At 35.3% G+C, this 17,935-nt stretch overlaps 2 protein-coding genes across 2 annotated transcripts in view; one reads left to right on the top strand and one right to left on the bottom strand.

Annotated features, from left to right (window-relative positions):
* Window positions 1-17,935, top strand: part of LOC148948356 (putative extracellular sulfatase Sulf-1 homolog) — a 327,273-nt gene that overhangs the window by 164,898 nt on the left and 144,440 nt on the right. The gene's annotated exons all lie outside the window — the stretch shown is intronic.
* LOC148948358 (protein-lysine N-methyltransferase SMYD4-like) lies at window positions 3,740-16,633 on the bottom strand. Its single transcript, XM_089093898.1, has 2 exons — window positions 16,625-16,633; window positions 3,740-5,867 (listed from the first exon to the last, which is right to left on the bottom strand). Exon 2 carries the CDS (start codon window positions 5,854-5,856, stop codon window positions 3,946-3,948), a length of 1,911 nt encoding a protein of 636 aa, XP_088950024.1. The 5' UTR covers window positions 5,857-5,867; window positions 16,625-16,633; the 3' UTR covers window positions 3,740-3,945.

The raw sequence follows: 17,935 nt of genomic DNA, 5'->3' as shown, positions 1-17,935 counted from the left end.
TAAATCTCTTGGCAAAGATGTAATGACCTGTAGAATAGGACTACCAGAAAAACCTGTTTGGTACAGGGGCCTTAGCAAAGTATAATGTAACAAAAAGAAAATTCCTAACAGAAAAACAATACATGATGCTTTTGGTTTATCACTAAAAAAAAAGACATGTATATACTTTAAAATAGAAATTGCTTAAATCTATTGGCAAAGATGTAATGACCTGTAGAATAGGACTACCAGAAAAACCTGTTTGGTACGGGGGCCCCAGCAAAGTATAAGGTAACAAAAAATAATTGCATAACAGCGAAACAAGACATGCTGGTTTTGGTTTATCACTAAAAAAAAGACATGTATATACCTTGAACTAGAAATTGTGTAAATCTCTTGGCAAAGATGTAATTACCTGTAGAATAGGACTACCAGAAAAACCTGTTTGGTACAGGGGCCTTGGCAAAGTATAAGGTAACAAAAAAATAATTGCAAAACAGCGAAACAAGACATGCTGGTTTTTGTTTATCACTAAAAAAAAGACATGTATATGCCTTGAACTAGAAATTGTATAAATCTCTTGGCAAAGATGTAATGACCTGTAGAATAGGACTACCAGAAAAACCTGTTTGGTACAGGGGCCCCAGAAAAGTATAAGGTAACATACTACTTGTGTGTTCGACCTAAAGTCTTGCCGCGTCCTTTCAATTTAATTGTCTTGTGGATCTTATATTACTCTACTAATCAAAGATCCGTTGACAAAATAATTTTTTATTGAAAAATTACATGCAAGTGCTGACTTTCTACTATCTACCCCCCCCCCAATATTACAATAATACAGTTTTAAGTGTACCCCCCCCCCCAATATTTGTTCTGGCCCCCTCATGACTTGTTTTTCTTCTTTTTTACTCTTATTTTTTAGAATAAATTTACCAATTTGGTCAATTATCAATAATCATCCTGAAATATCACCCGATACAAAAGAAGACCCTACCTTATACAACATTTCATTTCTAATTGACTTTTAAATAAACTTAAAGTACGCAAAAGAGAATAAATATGAAAAGTGAATAAATAAGAAACTAAATTCAGAGATTTTTCGAGAGATTTTTTTAAACCTACCCTCTAAAATATTCTTTTTTCCCTACTGACAAATTTCAACTCGATAACTGAGTCAACTAGATAACTTTGCCTGCTAAGGCTTTTCCTAGCTAACCTAAGCATTCTTAGTGCAGTCTGGATTTTGACTTTAGATAATTCTTAAAAATAAAAAAAATGCTCATCTACAGAAAAATTTCAGCTTTAATCTTACTTTATTGTCAAATAGTCATATTAAATATTCAACTTTTTTTGAAATTTTAACTTATTTTTTAATGAAGTCGTCACATGCTACACTACTAAAACCGCTATTAGTTCTTAATTCCTTTCTTCAAGTGTTAAATCCCCGAAAATGCACTTCTCAGAAGTTTACCATTCTCTTCGGTTGAATGCTTTGAACAGGGTTATTTAATTATGTATCATTATTGCACCACCACGATACTATTCTATTAATTTAGTTGTCCTGATGGATGACGCTATCAATTCGATTGTCTTTTTCAATTATACATCACACAATAAACTTTTGAAACATCTTTAAACTTACTGTTAAGATTATAGAAGATTTTCGGTCTTAAGAAATAAACTGCTCGCTAAAGCATATCGAGTAATTGTACACTTATTTAGCGCCCAGCAGCAAGGCCATACCCAGAGGGGGGGGGGTGGAGTTCATTAGGGGGTTTGAACCCCTCCCCCCAAAGTGTTTGTCTGACTCGTTAAAACGTAACAAAAATGGATACAAACAAATTTTGTATGCGTTTTATTTTGTGTACCCCCCACCCCCAATTTTTTTTTTAGTAAAACCCCCCTCCGAAAAAAAAATCCTGGATACCGCCTTGCCCAGCAGCATCTTGATCGCTTTCTTTCTAGGTTAAATAAGTCATATATTATTTATTCAATCATCTTTCAATAGTTAAATTGTATTCGTTTCGTTGTTGAAGTCTTCCTATAGCAACTTCCTTATTGCTTTCATTTTCTTTTTTGTATATCTATACTATTTTGAGCCCTTGTGTGTTTTTTTAGATGCTAAAAAATTTGCTTAATAGATATGAGTAAAAATAACCAAAACACGCATTATGTTTAATATGATAATAGGCAAGATGCAAATTATTTGTCAAAGAGACTTAACTGTAGGATTTGTCTTCCACAGAGCATATATAAAAACTCAAATTTTGATTGACTGTAAAATTTAATCTACATATAAGTAACAAAACTGTGGAGTTTCGCATTTTTTCCAAGAAGAAAGATCATGGAAGCCTTTTTTCCAGAGGTTTATCGTATCGACCAAGCTAGAGAATTGGGAAAAGATTCTATCAAACAAAAATTAAAAGTTATCGTGCCCTTTATTAGAATCCAAAGAGATTGTGCCACAATAAGTGGCTGTGAAAATATGTCTAAGAAAATTTGTCTAATTTTCGAGAAAGAAGGAAAATATCCCCAAAAAGTCAAGTAATCCAAATGAAAATCTCAACATCAGATTTAGCGTATCATAGAGCCCTACTTATCACAGATGTATGTTTATTTACTTACTACTATTTTCGTTTTCCCCAGGGGTGTTCATATCAAACCAATGGCCCTAGAAAATCAGGAGAGGGCTGATTCGATCGGGAACTATAAGTTCTATTGTTTTTTTAAGTGATCAATTAAAAATGGAAGACAGTTAGCCCTACGCCCTTTTTTTCCCAAAGTCCAAATTTCCAGCATGATCTGGAAAACAACACAAAAACATTTATGGAAAAATAAACATAAATTAATTTAAATATAATATAACTATGCTATGTTTATAATAAATGTAATAATAAATTGGTTTGGTCAAATTTAACGACAAAAGACTAAAATTCCAAAAGCATGTTTTCCTTTTTTGTGTGTGGAGTAATGGCAACTTAATTACTGACAGTAAAATGTAAAAAAAAAACAGAGTTGTTGATACGCTTAAGGTCTGGATGATACTGAAGGTAATGAGCAAGTATTACACAGGCCATAGTCAAAGGTTATAATATAAGCTTGCAAGCAAAAAGAAAATCATTAATATTATACCTATGGGTTTTGGCCACTGTTAACAAACACGTGCAGTGGTTAAGTGTTACAGCATCAGAGGTCATGCATACCTTACCAAAAATGCCTTTTCAGGGGCGTCATTTGACAAAAATGTAGGGAGGGGAATGTATTTTTCAAAATCAAGGGGGTAAATTTGTTCTTTTTTTAACCTTTTCAATGAAAACACCAAAAAACCTGTTTTCAATTAAAATACTCAAAAGAGTTTTTTTTTCAAAATCCAAGGGGGGACGGAGAGATAATTACCCCTCTCTTTTATTGCTACTCCTGGTCTTTTCGTAAGAGCTATTTGATTCAATAAAGCTAACTTATTTCCTCGCATTTTCTTTTAACACGTTTACACAGTTGCTTAATAAAAGTAGTTAAACCAAAGGGTCTTGTAGACATCAATTCGGTTAGGGACAATCCAGCACAGTGTTCTGGATTGGGGGGGAGGAGCTTGAGTAGAATATTTCTCTTGAACGAATTTGATCAGTGACAGAAGAGAAGTAGACACAACTTTCACTTAATAACACATTTTATCTCTAAAGCAAAGGAAAGTGAAACTGTGCAGAAAGAAAACCCTAAAGAAAAAGGAACACTAAGAAAAATATAGCTATAGACAATCATTGCAAATGTTTATTTAGTATTTTTTCTTCAAGCGTATTCAAAGAACGAATTAAATGATGGAGAACATTTTCCTTGCAAAGTCAAATTGGGTTTGGACCTTTTTACTCGTCACAAATGTCTAATTAAGCGTCGATACAAAGAAGAAATAGAAACTACAATCACATGATACAAAATAATTTCAGAGAGTCAATAGATTGAGTCTTTTGGCTATTTATTTTCAGATAGCACAGCCTCTGCTGCAAACGAATCCAATACAGTCTGAAGCTTTGCTTCTAACATAACACCAAAATATGATGGAGAACCACACAGAGCATGGAATTCAGCAATCAGACTAAGTAGAGAACAAAAATTTTGTTTATCATAAAAATCTTCACATTCCACCAACAAATTAGCTCTCCTAAACATACCTTGATATTTATATAACATAGAGCCAAATGGAAGAGTCTTTTGGCACTTCTTGCAAATATGTTTTTTTTTAGGGTTTAGATCAGTCCAAACATACTTGTCACCACAGCCTCCACAGATAAAGGAATGTATCTCTTCCATATTGACATTGCCATTAATTTCTTTTACAAATGGTGGAGGGATTTGACAGACAGCACAATGACATTCAAAACAGTAGTTCCTTCTTAGGTGGCTTTGTCTTTCTGCATACGTGCAGGCCAGAACACTCTGACCATAGTTTACTGTAATTTCTTCACCTTTCTTGATTGGCCGTTTTGAAACAATGAGCCTCCTGGGACCTACATCATATTGTAATGTGTTGTCATCACAAGCATGGTTAAATCTGCTATACGTCAGAGCCAATGCACCACCAATAGTCTTAAATGAACTTGGACTTATTCTAAGTTCATTGAAACCTATTCCAGATTTATTGAATTTAGCAACCGATAAAAGCTTAGCAACTACGAATGCTACATGATACATTACATCCGACAGTGACTCGATTCGGCTCTTTATCGGGGTTGTGCATCCCTGAAAATAGTCTGCAAGCAATCTAGTAACAAACCACGAAGAAGATGCTAAACAGATTTTTGACATCATGTGGTTGGTATTAGAATGAGACTGAAGCTCACAAATCTTTCCGTAAACACTTTCCTTCTTACCCTTCTGTTCAAAAATTTCAATGGTCTGATCTATGAATTCTTGTGGTGGATGCTGACAAATAAGCTGCACTGCCCATAATGGCCTCATATCGAGCTCATCATCCTGCGTACGCGGAAGGAGCAGACATTCTCTCTTGTGTCGATCCGCGGCAGTTTTCTTGCATTCAAGTGAGCAAAATAGAACAAAAGTGCACAATTTACATGGATAAGGTACTTGCACAGGGTAAAAGCACTCATGACAAAACTTAGCAGAATTTTTAATGTCTAAGCTTTTCGCCACTGGAGTTTCACTGAGGATCAATTCTCCTGCAGATATGTCGGAATTCGCGGTCATGCAAGAGCCTTTAGTTTCATCCCAAATAATTGACACACAATCGGAAACAGCTTCGATATCTTTATTCCTTTTGAAATCTTTTTTTCCTACATATTTTAAAGCGAAATTGGGAAAAGTGGTTGACTTCTTTGACTTAAAATTGCCAATAGCTTCACTTATCATGATCTGAAATACTGACTCATTTTGAGAAGGCGATAATCCTAGAGGTATTGTGGCTCCTATTTCTTTGAAACAATCGAGAGTTCGTTTATAAACTTTGGGGAATTTGTCTCTTGGATAATCATGTGATACAGCAAGGTTAATTGCTTCAAGACTCTTTAAAAATTTACCTAAGTTAAATAAGACTGCTGAAATATTTCCATATAATATAGCCAAGTCTTCTTTGCATTTGGCAAATTGAGAAGCAGTATGGTAGTCACTAAGAGCTGCATCAAAGTCGCATGAGACAAATGCACCGTTTCCTCTTTTTTTGTAATGCTCAAATTTCTCTTTGGATTTTGTTGTTACAGCTTTTGGTGGTTCAAACAGTCTCAGATCATCAAGAATGCGAAAAACAACATGTAAGGACTCTTCAACATTTGTATTTTGATAATAGTCCTGTTCCTTCTGAGATATTATCGCTATACAAATTTTGTCAAGATTTCCACAGCCTTCAAAGCGAACCATTTCCTTATTCATGATTGATTTTCCTGGAAATAGCGTTCAAATTAAAATTTAGATATATTTTCAAAGAAATCAGATTCAGAATTATTACCTTCAGCAATAAGATTCAAGTATGAACACACTGCTGAGGAAGGGGCTTAAATTAAAGAAAAGCTCACATTCCTGACGAAATTCAAGATTTGCATGATTTTCCGTCAGCAATTTTGCTGTGGGCATCAGCTTTGTAAATCAAGTATTTCAAAAGTATACAAGCATTCATACAAGCATACAAAACACACACAACTCAAAAGTGGAACAGCATTAATTGAAATATCATTTCAGGTTGGATAACGATCATCTACAAAACACATAAAAAACAGCATAGCCTACAAAACACAAACAACTCAATAGCAGAACAGCATTAATAGCAATATCGTTTCAGGTTGGTATTATATAATCTTATTGACTGACACCATTGAATTTTTGGCCCTGAGGGACAAGGATTTGCCCTGTAAAAGTACACTGGGTAAAAAAGAGTGATAGTAAAGAGCACCCAAACATTATTTAGAGCTCAACTGTGCATAAGGGAATCAAACAAAATATAAAGTATTTACAAGTTTCAAAATGAGTTTTGTAAGAAACAGGTAGAGCTTTAAACGTAGCAGGGGAGGGGGGGGATTGATTTGAGTAAAAACTAGGGGGTGGGAAATCACAAAATTTCAACTCAAGCGTAAAATAAACGGCATATTTTGTCTAAAACCGGCATATTAATATGTGGATTTCTTAATAAAAAGATTACTTTACTAAGGATCCCTAAAAGGAGGGGAGTCAATTTGTGGTTTTAATAAGAAGTAAATATTATATAAATAAGCGTACAATGAAGAAAATAATAATAACTTTTTATTTTACTGATAAAGGATACAGGGTTACGCAGAAAATGAGGGGATCGAATAAATATTAGGGGGACGGAGTTCAATTAGGTCACAGCCAATATGCAGGTGTTTTCATATTTCAGGAGGGTGTCATATCCAGAAACTCCTGAGCCTATTCTTCAAGAGACATGTTGAGAGTAAGCTGCATCATCAAAAACAACTGCATATGAACAATGACCATACAAAATAAGATTGAATAAATGTAATTGAAAAAAAAGAAAACATAACTGCTAAACAAAAGTTTTCTTATTCTTAATGGATGAACTAAAAATGGACTGAAACAAAAAGCACCTACATGATTAAGCCAACTTACTATACACCAGAAGAAACCATATGGGGATGACAAGGTTGAAGAATTCGAAGCTAGACTATTACTTTTCAAAATGTTCCTAACATCTATATCACATTACTGCCCCCAATTGTATATGACACATTATATTCTTGACTAAGAAACGTGGATTAATTATCTTACAACAAAGAACATTTATTCAAAAGAAATGGTTATCATTATATAAGGTTTTGATGCTGGAAGTAAATTCAGAAAACGTTCAGGGGAGGGAGGTCCCTTAGGTCCAGTCAACTTACCATGAAAATTTTGCGCCAATTCGAGAAAAACGATGTTTGACCCATTTTTTAGTTCTCAAATCAATTTAACTCCTTTTTGAAGATATTTTCCCCCTCTAAGGGTTGTTTGGTTGAGTAAACATACACGGTAGGCTAATAGCCAATCGGAAACTAAACAAATTTAAGCCTGTTTTGGGTACCTTGGATCTCAACAAAAATTCTTGTCCATAGCTTTTGTCTTCACTGAGGTCTTCTTGTCACTAACTACATGCCCTTTAAGTATAAGCCCACCAGAGAATACAAAATTTGCTGACCAGCTTCAAGGGTCAAATATCAATTTAACCAATCTTCAAAACATTTATTTCACTGAGGTGTATCTGGTCCTGTCTACTAAGTCAAAAGTCTATCAGAGGCATAACAGTATTGAGGTTCATTTTCAGGCGTCACGAATTGATACAGCCAAAATTAGCTTCAAATTTGTTTTTTGCATTGGGAACCACCACAAGAAACTTATAATTTTTCATTTTTAAAGCTGACTAGAGGAAAAAATTTAAGTCCCCATTTTTGAGCATCCTAAATCTTTTAATGTTTTGGTGTGGTATGATCAAAAATGTTTAAAGTTTTAAACCTATGATCATTTAATAAATACTGCTTAATAAACCTGAACAGATGGTTTAAATAAATCAACGTTTTATGGCAACACTATCTTTAGGAATACTTCCTCATCATCAAGAACACCTTCAATGGATACATAACTATCAATACCTTTTTTTAGCATTCCAGTATAAGCTGGTCGGACATCTGTATTATTAAATAAGAAAAACAAGTTTTTTAAACAGAAAGTAAGGAGTAACATTAAATTTAAAACAAACAGAAAATATTACATATATGAGGGGATTTGCCCCCTAATCAATACCTTGCTCTTTATGCTAAAGTTCAAATTTTGTTCCAATTCTTTAAGAATGACCCATGAATCACAAAGGCCATTTAATAAGAAGAAATAACTCTTTTGTAAGTACTAAAAAATTTTTAGTGTAAAGAGCAAGATATTGACTAGGGCGCAAACCCCCTCATATATGTAATAATTTCTGTTCATTTTAAGTTTTAATGTTGCTCCTTACTTTCAGTTCAAAAAACTTCTTTTTTATTTACTTAATTTCCTATCATTTTTTAAATAATGCTGGGAAATAAAAGCTTCCCCATAAAAACTTTCTCTATGAAAAGATCCTCCCACGTAACCCCATCCCCCCACCAGAAAAAACGTCTGTATACTTCCCAATAACCATTACTATATGTAAACAATGGACAAAGTTCATAACTTATAACAAAAAAATAGTAAAGAAGAGAAAAAAAACGAGGATTATACAAGCCAGTGAAAAATGTGGACTAAAATACAAATATTTTGGTCAAGACCTCCGCTTGACCGTCCTCAGTGCGCAACAACAACATAAAAATTACTAATAAAAATCCAAGGATACTATAAAAAAATTTCACCTTAAAACAAAACACAACTAAAATTTGACAACCCTTTCCATGTAACAGTGTACCCTTGTATACTTGGATGCCTTTTTTAATGCTGATTACAAATATAATAAGCATTTCTATCAGAAATGAATTTCAGCCCCCTATATATGCCAATTCAGGGTTAGGTTAGGTATAGCCTATATAGGGGGGGCTGAAATTCATTTCTGATAGAAATACTTATTATATTTGTAATCAGGATAAAAAAAGGCATCAAATGGTGTATTCACTTTAGTCCTAACTCAATAATATGATTTGGTAGATATTGACCCTTCATTTAAGCAGAAGATCTATTTTGCAAGGTTTCACTTTTATAACACACAAATTTTTAAAGGGCATCAAAGGTCAGGACCCTCTAGAGGGAAACAGAGCAGAGGTAGGTGCTTCAAAATACCTTCCTGGGACATACTTCAGCCTGTAGACCCATTCCTGAAAGTTTCATTTTCCTAACCTAACCCCTTTCAAAAATAGCAAAAAGAAACTAAAGTAGAATTTTACTGGAGCCTTAAAGTAGCACCTTGGATAACTAATTTAAACCATTCCAAATAGGCTACTTGATTATAATTCCTGAATGTGTCTTGTTTCACTTTACATCATTCAACCCCTAATTAATTTAAATTGTAGCTTGGAGCAAAATTAAGTATTTTCCTCCTTGTAATGCTCTGTTATGACTTCTGTGGGTTGTTTTCTAAATTTGGGTTGAAGACTCAGCAGCTTCCCAGTTGTACAGGAACTCTTGCTGTAGCCATTCTTTGTCTAGATTTTTCTTGAATGCACCTGTTGAATCAGCTGCCACTGTATCTTCCGAGAGTGGATTCCACAAGTTTGCTACTTGTTGGCTGAAAAAATGGCTTCTTTCATGGACTAAGGAGCATTTCTTGAAGATCTTTTTGGAATGACCTCTAGTCACAGAACGTTCTAGGGGGGGGGGGGGGTAAGAAGACTAGGCAGAACATTTTTGGAAATAATTTTGTGGGTCATTATCATGTCACCACGTTTCCTCCGGTATGCAAGAGTAGGAAGCTTCAAGTAATGTAAACACTCTTTGTATGGCATTTATTTGAGGCCATGTATCAGCCCAAGTCCCAAGAATAAATATAGTCCTAATGGAAAAATAAATAGTTGAGTTTACATATATAGTGTGGAGCTACCGACTTTTGTTATTGCCGAGCCCCAAGAAGTCCCCTCTTGCGGTAGCCAACTCAGCGCATTTGTTACCAGAAACATTAACGAGATGAATATGAAGTTAGATTCACTGATTGCCCAAAATAAGGACTCAACAATGCATAGCCTGCCAACACAAGCACCGACAAGTTCCACCTATGCTGTCATTCTTAAGAAGCCGGCAAACCCGCCACATTCCGCTGCTGGGAGAAAAGCTTTTATTGACAAACTATATAACAACGATTCAAGCATAACAGAACATGTTCGTGAGCTGAGGCAAACCTAAACTGAACGGCGTATAAACCTTAAAGATAAACAAGCGGCTGAAAAACTAAGTGTTGCTATTCTAAAAGGTGATAATGCGACTTTAGACCCCAAAATGAAAACTCCTACCTTTTCTGGTATAGCTAGACTTGTACCCACAGAAATTGATGCTGATGCTCCATTAGCCGTGGTCCCGAATTGTGTTAAAGCAGAGCAAATCCGAGCAACCAGGTCCTTCAAACTGCAGTTTTCCCTTAAAAGTGATCTGCAACATGCAATGCGGAACCCGCCCTTGATAGGATACGAAAGAATTCATATTGATGAGTTTATTAATGTCCCACGCCGGTGCTTCAACTGTCAAAACTATGGACACCTAGCGTCGAAATGTGAAAACTATAAACGTTGCGCTAGATGTGGCGAAGAAGGGCATGCTTCAAAAAAGGAGCATCCTTGCGAAAATCCTATTCGGTGCGCGCTTTGCAAATCCAATAAGCACCCCTGTTATAGCATCTGTTGTCCCGAAGTCCTGAAAGCAATGAAGAAACTGCAATGACAAGAGCCACCATTTCATCTCTTAAAGTAATATCTTGGAATATGAACGGAAATCTGCGTGATAAGGTGCCAATTATAAAACAATTTGCCAAGGATCATGACATAGTTTGCATACAAGAACACTTCTTAAGCAAGGATAGCTTGGATTGTATCAAGTTCTCTGACAAGCATTGGTTCTTTATTAGAGAAGCGAAATCAAGCTGTAGAGGAAGGCCATCTGGAGGCATTGCTATTGTAATTAAAGATCACATCTCCGCCAAACTTGTCAAGCAGCAAGACAGTTTTATCGCAGTGGACGTTTATGGTATTGTTCTGATCTGTGTTTACCTTCCTACTAATTACAAGAATGATCGATCAGAGAGAAAATTCAACCTATCCTGCGAGAAACTTGCTAAATGTGTGTTGAGAATAAAGCAGTCGGGTCATGACTATTTAATTATCGGCGACTTAAATTGCGACCTTACTGATACTGACAGTCCTAGAACACATATAGCTTTAGGAGTCTTACCAGATGGCTTCAAGGTTGTGGATAAAGAAAAAAACTTCGGTTATTGTCATAATAGTGGCTCTGTATCTAATCTCGACCATGTTGTTACATCATTCAATGTCCAGAACGAATCTGTGCTGGTACTAATGGGTGGTACACTTAGCAATCACTTACCTATATTCTTGAGTTTTGCTTGCCCATTCTCTGAAGTAAAAAAAAGCGCAGCTCCAAAGCTCAAAGTTGTGCAAGATTGGAAGCTCGATGATGCTGTGATCCAACAGTATCAACAAGTGTGTAATAGCATCCTTGAAAAGATCCAAGTCCCTTTCCTGCTACTGATGTCCAACAGTGACATCCCGGCCGAAGAGCAGAAACTTCTGTTGAACATTTACTCTGCCTCAATATGCCATGCCCTTTGGTGTGCCGAATCAGCAGCCGTACCGTCTCGAAAAGTTCGAGTAAACACTGAAATTAGAGGATGGTCCGCTAACCTAAATTTAACAGAAGCATGCCAGACTGCAAAGTTCTGGTTTCGCCTATGGTGTGACAGTGGTAAGCCAAGATCTGGGCAAGTCTGGAAAGTGAAGAATCATACTAAACGTGCCTTTGCCAAAGCCTTGTCTAAGCACCGCAGAGACATAATTGACGAATACAGCAAGAAAAGCAAGTCCGATCCCAAACTTCTTTGGTGGAATTTACTGGAGTCCAAAGAAATAATCTCTGAGGTTTTCCTTTTAACAACAGAAGCCTGGAATACTTACTTTACGAATCAGTTCAAAAGTTCTGACCAAGCACTATGGACTTCTTACCAGAGTGAGCTAGATGACGTGCTTAAACTGTCGAAAGAGAACATGGTAGTTAATAGAAGTATAATACGTGAATGCCTGAAAAAGGTAAAAAAGAAATTTTCGAGAGGCTTTGATAAAATTTGTGGCCAGCATTTACTCTATGTTAGTGAACAACTTCTTGAACATGTATCATTATTATTCCAAATTATCATTACCAGAGGTATCGTCCCGGATACCTTTTGCATTGGTGTAATAACACCTATTCTCAAACCAGGGAAGCCTCCCTCCCAGTGCTCTTCATTTAGGCCCATTACTGTGTCGACTACACTATGTAAACTATTTGAGCTTCTTATTTGTGATGAAATTAGAAGCAAGTGCTCGGTTCCCCTACACCAGTTTGGGTTCCAGCAATTGCTTGGATGTGATCATGCCCTTTACTTGCTGGTGTCTATACTGACTGACGCTGAGAATGACAATGATTCTTTAGTTTTAGCAGCCCATGATCTTGCCCGTGCTTTCGATTCGTCTATCCACAAACATATTTTACTCTTTGCAGCAGAGAGAGGCGTAGAAAATTTGGTCATCGGACCCCTTGATTCAATGTATAGTAATCTTTGTGTTAGGATAAAGTGTCCTGGTTGGGATTGTGATATGCTTTTAGAAATTGATATACCAGTGAATAAGGGTATTAGGCAAGGAGCAGTAAATTCACCAGATTTATTCAATAATTCCGTAATCAAAGTGCAACATAAAGCACCAACAACGTGTATTTTATGTGGGATTGATGTGTTGCTCATAGGTTATGCCAACGACATTTTAAACATTAGTAGAACCCTGAATGGAATAAAGAGTTGTTTTAGTGCATTAAAGGTAGAATATGCTTGTGTCGGCCATACATTTAATCCATCAAAAACTGAATTGTTATTTTTCAATTATAAAGTGTCGACTGAGGACATATGCATTATGCTAGATGATACAGAAATCAAATCTGTTCCATCACTTACTTAGCTTGGAGTCCCAATCGGTACATCACTCAAGGCCACACGCATACTTATTATCGCTGATACCCTTAGAAAAGTTTGTTCTGCATATGGAAAGCTTGTCCTGAGCAAGGCAAGATTTAGTTGTGATATTTTAGCCCGATTGTATAATGCATTTGTTTTACCAAGTTTTCTCTACATCTCTCCATTTTGGAGTTGCTTCACACAGACAGAGAAGAAAAAGTTGGGCACAATTTATTTTAAATATGCTAAGTATCTGCTTGGATTACCACCATGGTCCATAAACCGGTATTTGATCAGTAGATTTGGATTGATAGACCCTGCCTTGGCAGTTCCTGTCAGAGTAGTGAGTTTTCATAAAAAGTTCATGACTCTAGGTCATCCTTGGGTAACTCTTCAGGGACAGACTTGAGTTGAATGTGTTATTTGAATGTTGATGTTGAGGGCCCATTTCATTGTATATATTTGTGTTAAACCGTACTTTGTTGTTTGTCTTTTTTTTTCTTTTTGGATTTTTTTCACTTTTTTATACTCTGCTGCCCATTGTATCTTTTACAGTTTTGGCAGGTAATAAATCTATATTATTATTATTATTATTATATTAATCTGTTTTGTTTTTTATAGTTATTAGAGGGGAAATAAAAAAGTTGTGAGGTTTTTTGTTTGCTCTTCTGAAAATTTACAATTATTAAAATATGACCTTTTGAACCCAATTAATGATATACTTGTTGAATTTTCAGTAGTGCCACTTTTTTCCTCCAGCTGATTGTTTACCAGTTGCCATTAAATTAAGGAGAAAAGAGTCCTGCTTTTGGAAACACAATCTAGGCTATATATGTAAACTCAACTATTTATTTTTCCATTAGGACTATATTTATTCTTGGGACTTGGGCTGATACATGGCTCCTCTTGTTCAATGCTGACAAATACCACTTGACAAAAATCCACTTTGGCAATCATATTACACATCAGCAATATCATCTCCAAGATAACCCCCTTTTTGTAGTCTCTGAAGAAAGGGATCTTGGAGTCATTGTTGATTGTCAACTAAAGTTCAGCACCCATGCAAAATCTGTATCATCATCTGGCCTCCAATCTCTTGGAATGATCAAAAGAACTATCTCTAGCAGACTCCCAAGTGTGTTTATGAAGCTCTACAAGGCACTAGTTTGCCTATGCAACTAGATGTTGGAATGTCCCTGGTGTCACTTTATTTCAAGAAAGACAAAGAAATACTAGAAAGAGTTCAACAAAGAGCAACAAAGATGGTTAAAGGCCTCAAACAAATACCATACAAAGTGTTTACATCACTTGAAGCTTCCTACTCTTGCATATCAGAGGAAATGTGGTGACATGATAATGACCCACAAAATTATTTCCAAAAACGTTCTGCCTAGTCTCCTTAACCTCCCCCCCAGAACGTTCTGTGACTAGAGGTCATTCCAAAAAGATCTTCAAGAAATGCTCCTTAGTCCATGAAAGAAGCCATTTTTTCAGCCAACAAGTAGCAAACTTGTGGAATCTACTCTCTGAAGATACAGTGGCTGCTGATTCAACAGGTGGATTCAAGAAAAATCTAGAAAACGAATGGCTACTACAAGAGTTCCTGCACAACTGGGAAGCTGCTAAGTCCTCAACCCAAATTTAGAAAACAACCTAGAGAAGTCATAACAGAGCATTACATGGATGAAAATCCTTAATTTTCCTCCAAGCTACAATTTAAATTAATTAGGGGTTGAGTGATGTAAAGTGAAACAAGACACATTCAGGAATTATAATCAAGTAGCCTATTTGGAATGGTTTAAAGTAGTTATCCAAGGTGCCACTTTAAGGCTCCAGTAAAATTCCACTTTAGCTACTTTTGGCTATCTTTGAAAGGGGTTAGGTTAGGAAAATGAAACTTTCAGGGATGGGTCTACAGGCTAAAGTATGTCCCAGGAAGGTATTTTGAAGTACCTACCTCTGCTCTGTTTCTCTCTAGAGGGTCCTGACCTTTGATGCCCTTTAAAAATATGTGTGTTATGAAAGTGAAACCTTGCAAAATAGATCTTCTGCTTAAATGAAGGGTCAATATCTACCAAATCATATTATTGAGTTAGGAATAAAGTGAATACACCATTTGATGCCTTTTTTTATGCTGATTACGAATATAATAAGTATTTATATCAGAAATGAATTTCAGCCCCCCCCCCCTATATAGGCTATACCTAACCTAACCCTGAATTGGCATATATAGGGGGGCTGAAATTCATTTTTGATAGAAATGCTTATTATATTTGTAATCAGCATTAAAAAAGGCATCAAATGGTGCATTCACTTTAGTCCTAACTCAATAATATGATTTGGTAGATATTGACCAAATGAAGTACAACACAATTGTTTTCAGCTTCACAACTTTGCTCAATCCTAATGCATAAGGTTTTAAAGATATGCAAATACATTTCCAAAATCTTGAAAAAAAACATTGATTTATGTAAGAAATCTGCAGAACTAACAGAAATTCCTTTTCATTGATTAAAGTCATAGAAAAAAAAACTGATGCCTTAAAGTTAAGATAAAATATTGATTCGTCAAAACTTTAATAGTTATAGATATGTTATGTAGCCTAGGCAAATTTTGGGATCCTCTAAAGGGAGAAGGAGTGGAGATAGGTAGGCCCTACTTCAAAATACCTTTCCAGGACATACTTTAGCCTGTAGACCCATCCCTGAAATTTTCATTTTCCTAACCTAAGCCCTTTCCAAGATAGCCAAAAGCAGCTAAAGTATAATTTTACCAAGGCTCCTTTTAAGGGTTCAAAAATACAATAATATAAATAAGCAATCAGTATTTTTGGAAAGAACAACAAAAGATGCATAAAGTTGTGTTCATATTCTCCTTAGCTAAGTAAGAGAAAAACTAAAGCAGCTATTGGTGAACACCAGTGCCTGATGTTATGACTTTCACCTAGAATCTACTGTATTACTACGGAAAGAATCAATGCTCTAAAAGATTAGGAAAATTACTAGAGCCTGATAAGAAGTTTTCTGTTTAACTTACTTTAATTTCTAAAAATATGATTCATTAAAATTTAGATTAAGCTCCAGTGTTACCAACACCTCAAAACAGAATGTACCACAAATTGCATGAAAAATGTACCAGAGACAAAAAAAATGCACCATATTCCAAATTTTTTTCCGCATGTTACGCTTCGTTCACTTTCTTTCTCCATTTCTTTATTTTTTCTTTCTTTTCTAATATAGTACATTATTCCTGACAGTACTTGAAGAAATTCTTCGGAGTGACATATATATTAAAACAGAAACATTTTACTACAAGCCAACAAAAGTCGCTGTTTTTCTGCCATTTACGACCATTTATAAACTTGACAAACTTTAGCAAACTTTTTCAAACTCAAAACGAGCAGAAATCAACATAAGTAGGGCTCAAAGCCCCTATGCCTTCCCAAGGCCAGAATATAACTTGCACTTTACTGAAAAAATATAAATGTTTTTACTTTAATAAATCAAATAATATTAATATTTTGATTACTAAATATCGGTATATGTATATTAAACTGACAATGCACCTTCATTTGTATTTTTTCGGTAAGTGTAAATTATGTTCTGTCCCTGGGAAGGCATAAGGGTTTTGAGCCCTGCTCATGTTAATTTCTAATCGCTTTGAGTTTGACTCGCTTATTTATTGTAACTTTTGTTCTTTTTGGGTTTCATTTATTTATCGATGCTGATTTGTGGCAGTTTCACGCTTGGTAAATTATTTTATTTTATTTTTGCTCATTTTTGGTTTAATGGAGCTCTTTACTTTTCCTTGAAAAACTTATTTTGTGGATTTTTTTTTTAATTAATTTATGTTTGTTTTATATTGACATAGTCTTTTCAGGGAAAAAGAAAATAATAATTTAAATCTTTTCGTTTTTTTAAGACTTTATAGTTTGGCCTGCTATTTGCATGCCAGAGAAAAAGTTTCAGCAATTTTTAATATCATACACCCTTTTAAAAATATGGTCACAAATATTAGTGTTTAATTTAGTTTAATACCTCCTTTAGTTGACCTGAAATAGAAAACTTAATACCATTCGCAAAAAAATTTGTTTACTTTCTTTGATAGCTTGGATACATTTACGCTATTTTGATTTGGTTAGATTTTAAGAGCAGAAGTAGCCACGAAAGTTTGAACATAGTACCCTCAGTCGTTCTTGGGATACTGCTGAGATGCCTTATTGCGAATTAGTATTAACAAAGTTCATCTTGATTTAATCTTAGGGCAAAATTTAGTTTTTGAACATATTGGGCAATTGGGAGGGTGGGCGTGGGAGGAGAATTAGTTGTCCTCCAATCAACTTCCACTATTAAAAAGGCCATTAGCCATTCCAATTTCCAATCGAATAAGCCCTTTTCCAAGTTCCTACAACTCCTTCGATACGAAGTGCACTGGTCTAGTGCCCTGGTTATGAAAATGAGACTGCAATAAGTACTATATTTGAAACATGGCTGGCTGCTGGGTTGGTGGGAGGGGTGGGGGGTTAATCGGTTAATATATAGTAATTATGAGGTAACCAAAAGAAAGGAAAGCATAAGGGCTGTTTTTTCACTCATCAATGTGCTAAGACCTTACATCTTTTGTCAGAAAACGCTTAAAAGTTAAATTTTTGAACTAAGATCTTACATCTTTTGTCGTTTTATGCAAACGTCTTTCATCATTCTGCTCTGATGAGCGGTCTGAGAACAATGATATCATCAAAGTTCTCTCATCATTGTTCTATATGGCAGAACAGTGGTGGCCTTCAGACTTTTTGCTAACATCAGTGAGCTGTAAGATCTTAGAACAAAGATGAGTTAA

The sequence above is a fragment of the Artemia sp. Qi Xiang Cuo genome, chromosome 9 (assembly GCF_049724085.1).
Source record: "Artemia sp. Qi Xiang Cuo chromosome 9, ASM4972408v1, whole genome shotgun sequence".
In the NCBI taxonomy this organism is placed as follows: domain Eukaryota; kingdom Metazoa; phylum Arthropoda; class Branchiopoda; order Anostraca; family Artemiidae; genus Artemia; species Artemia sp. Qi Xiang Cuo.
The sequence above is the reverse complement of the archived record's forward strand: the minus strand, read 5'-3'. Positions and strand labels throughout refer to the sequence as shown.

Coding starts and splice junctions, on each gene's coding strand:
- LOC148948358 (XM_089093898.1), bottom strand. CDS start 5,856: ATGAATAAGGAAATGGTTCGCTTTGAAGGCTGTGGAAATCTTGACAAA.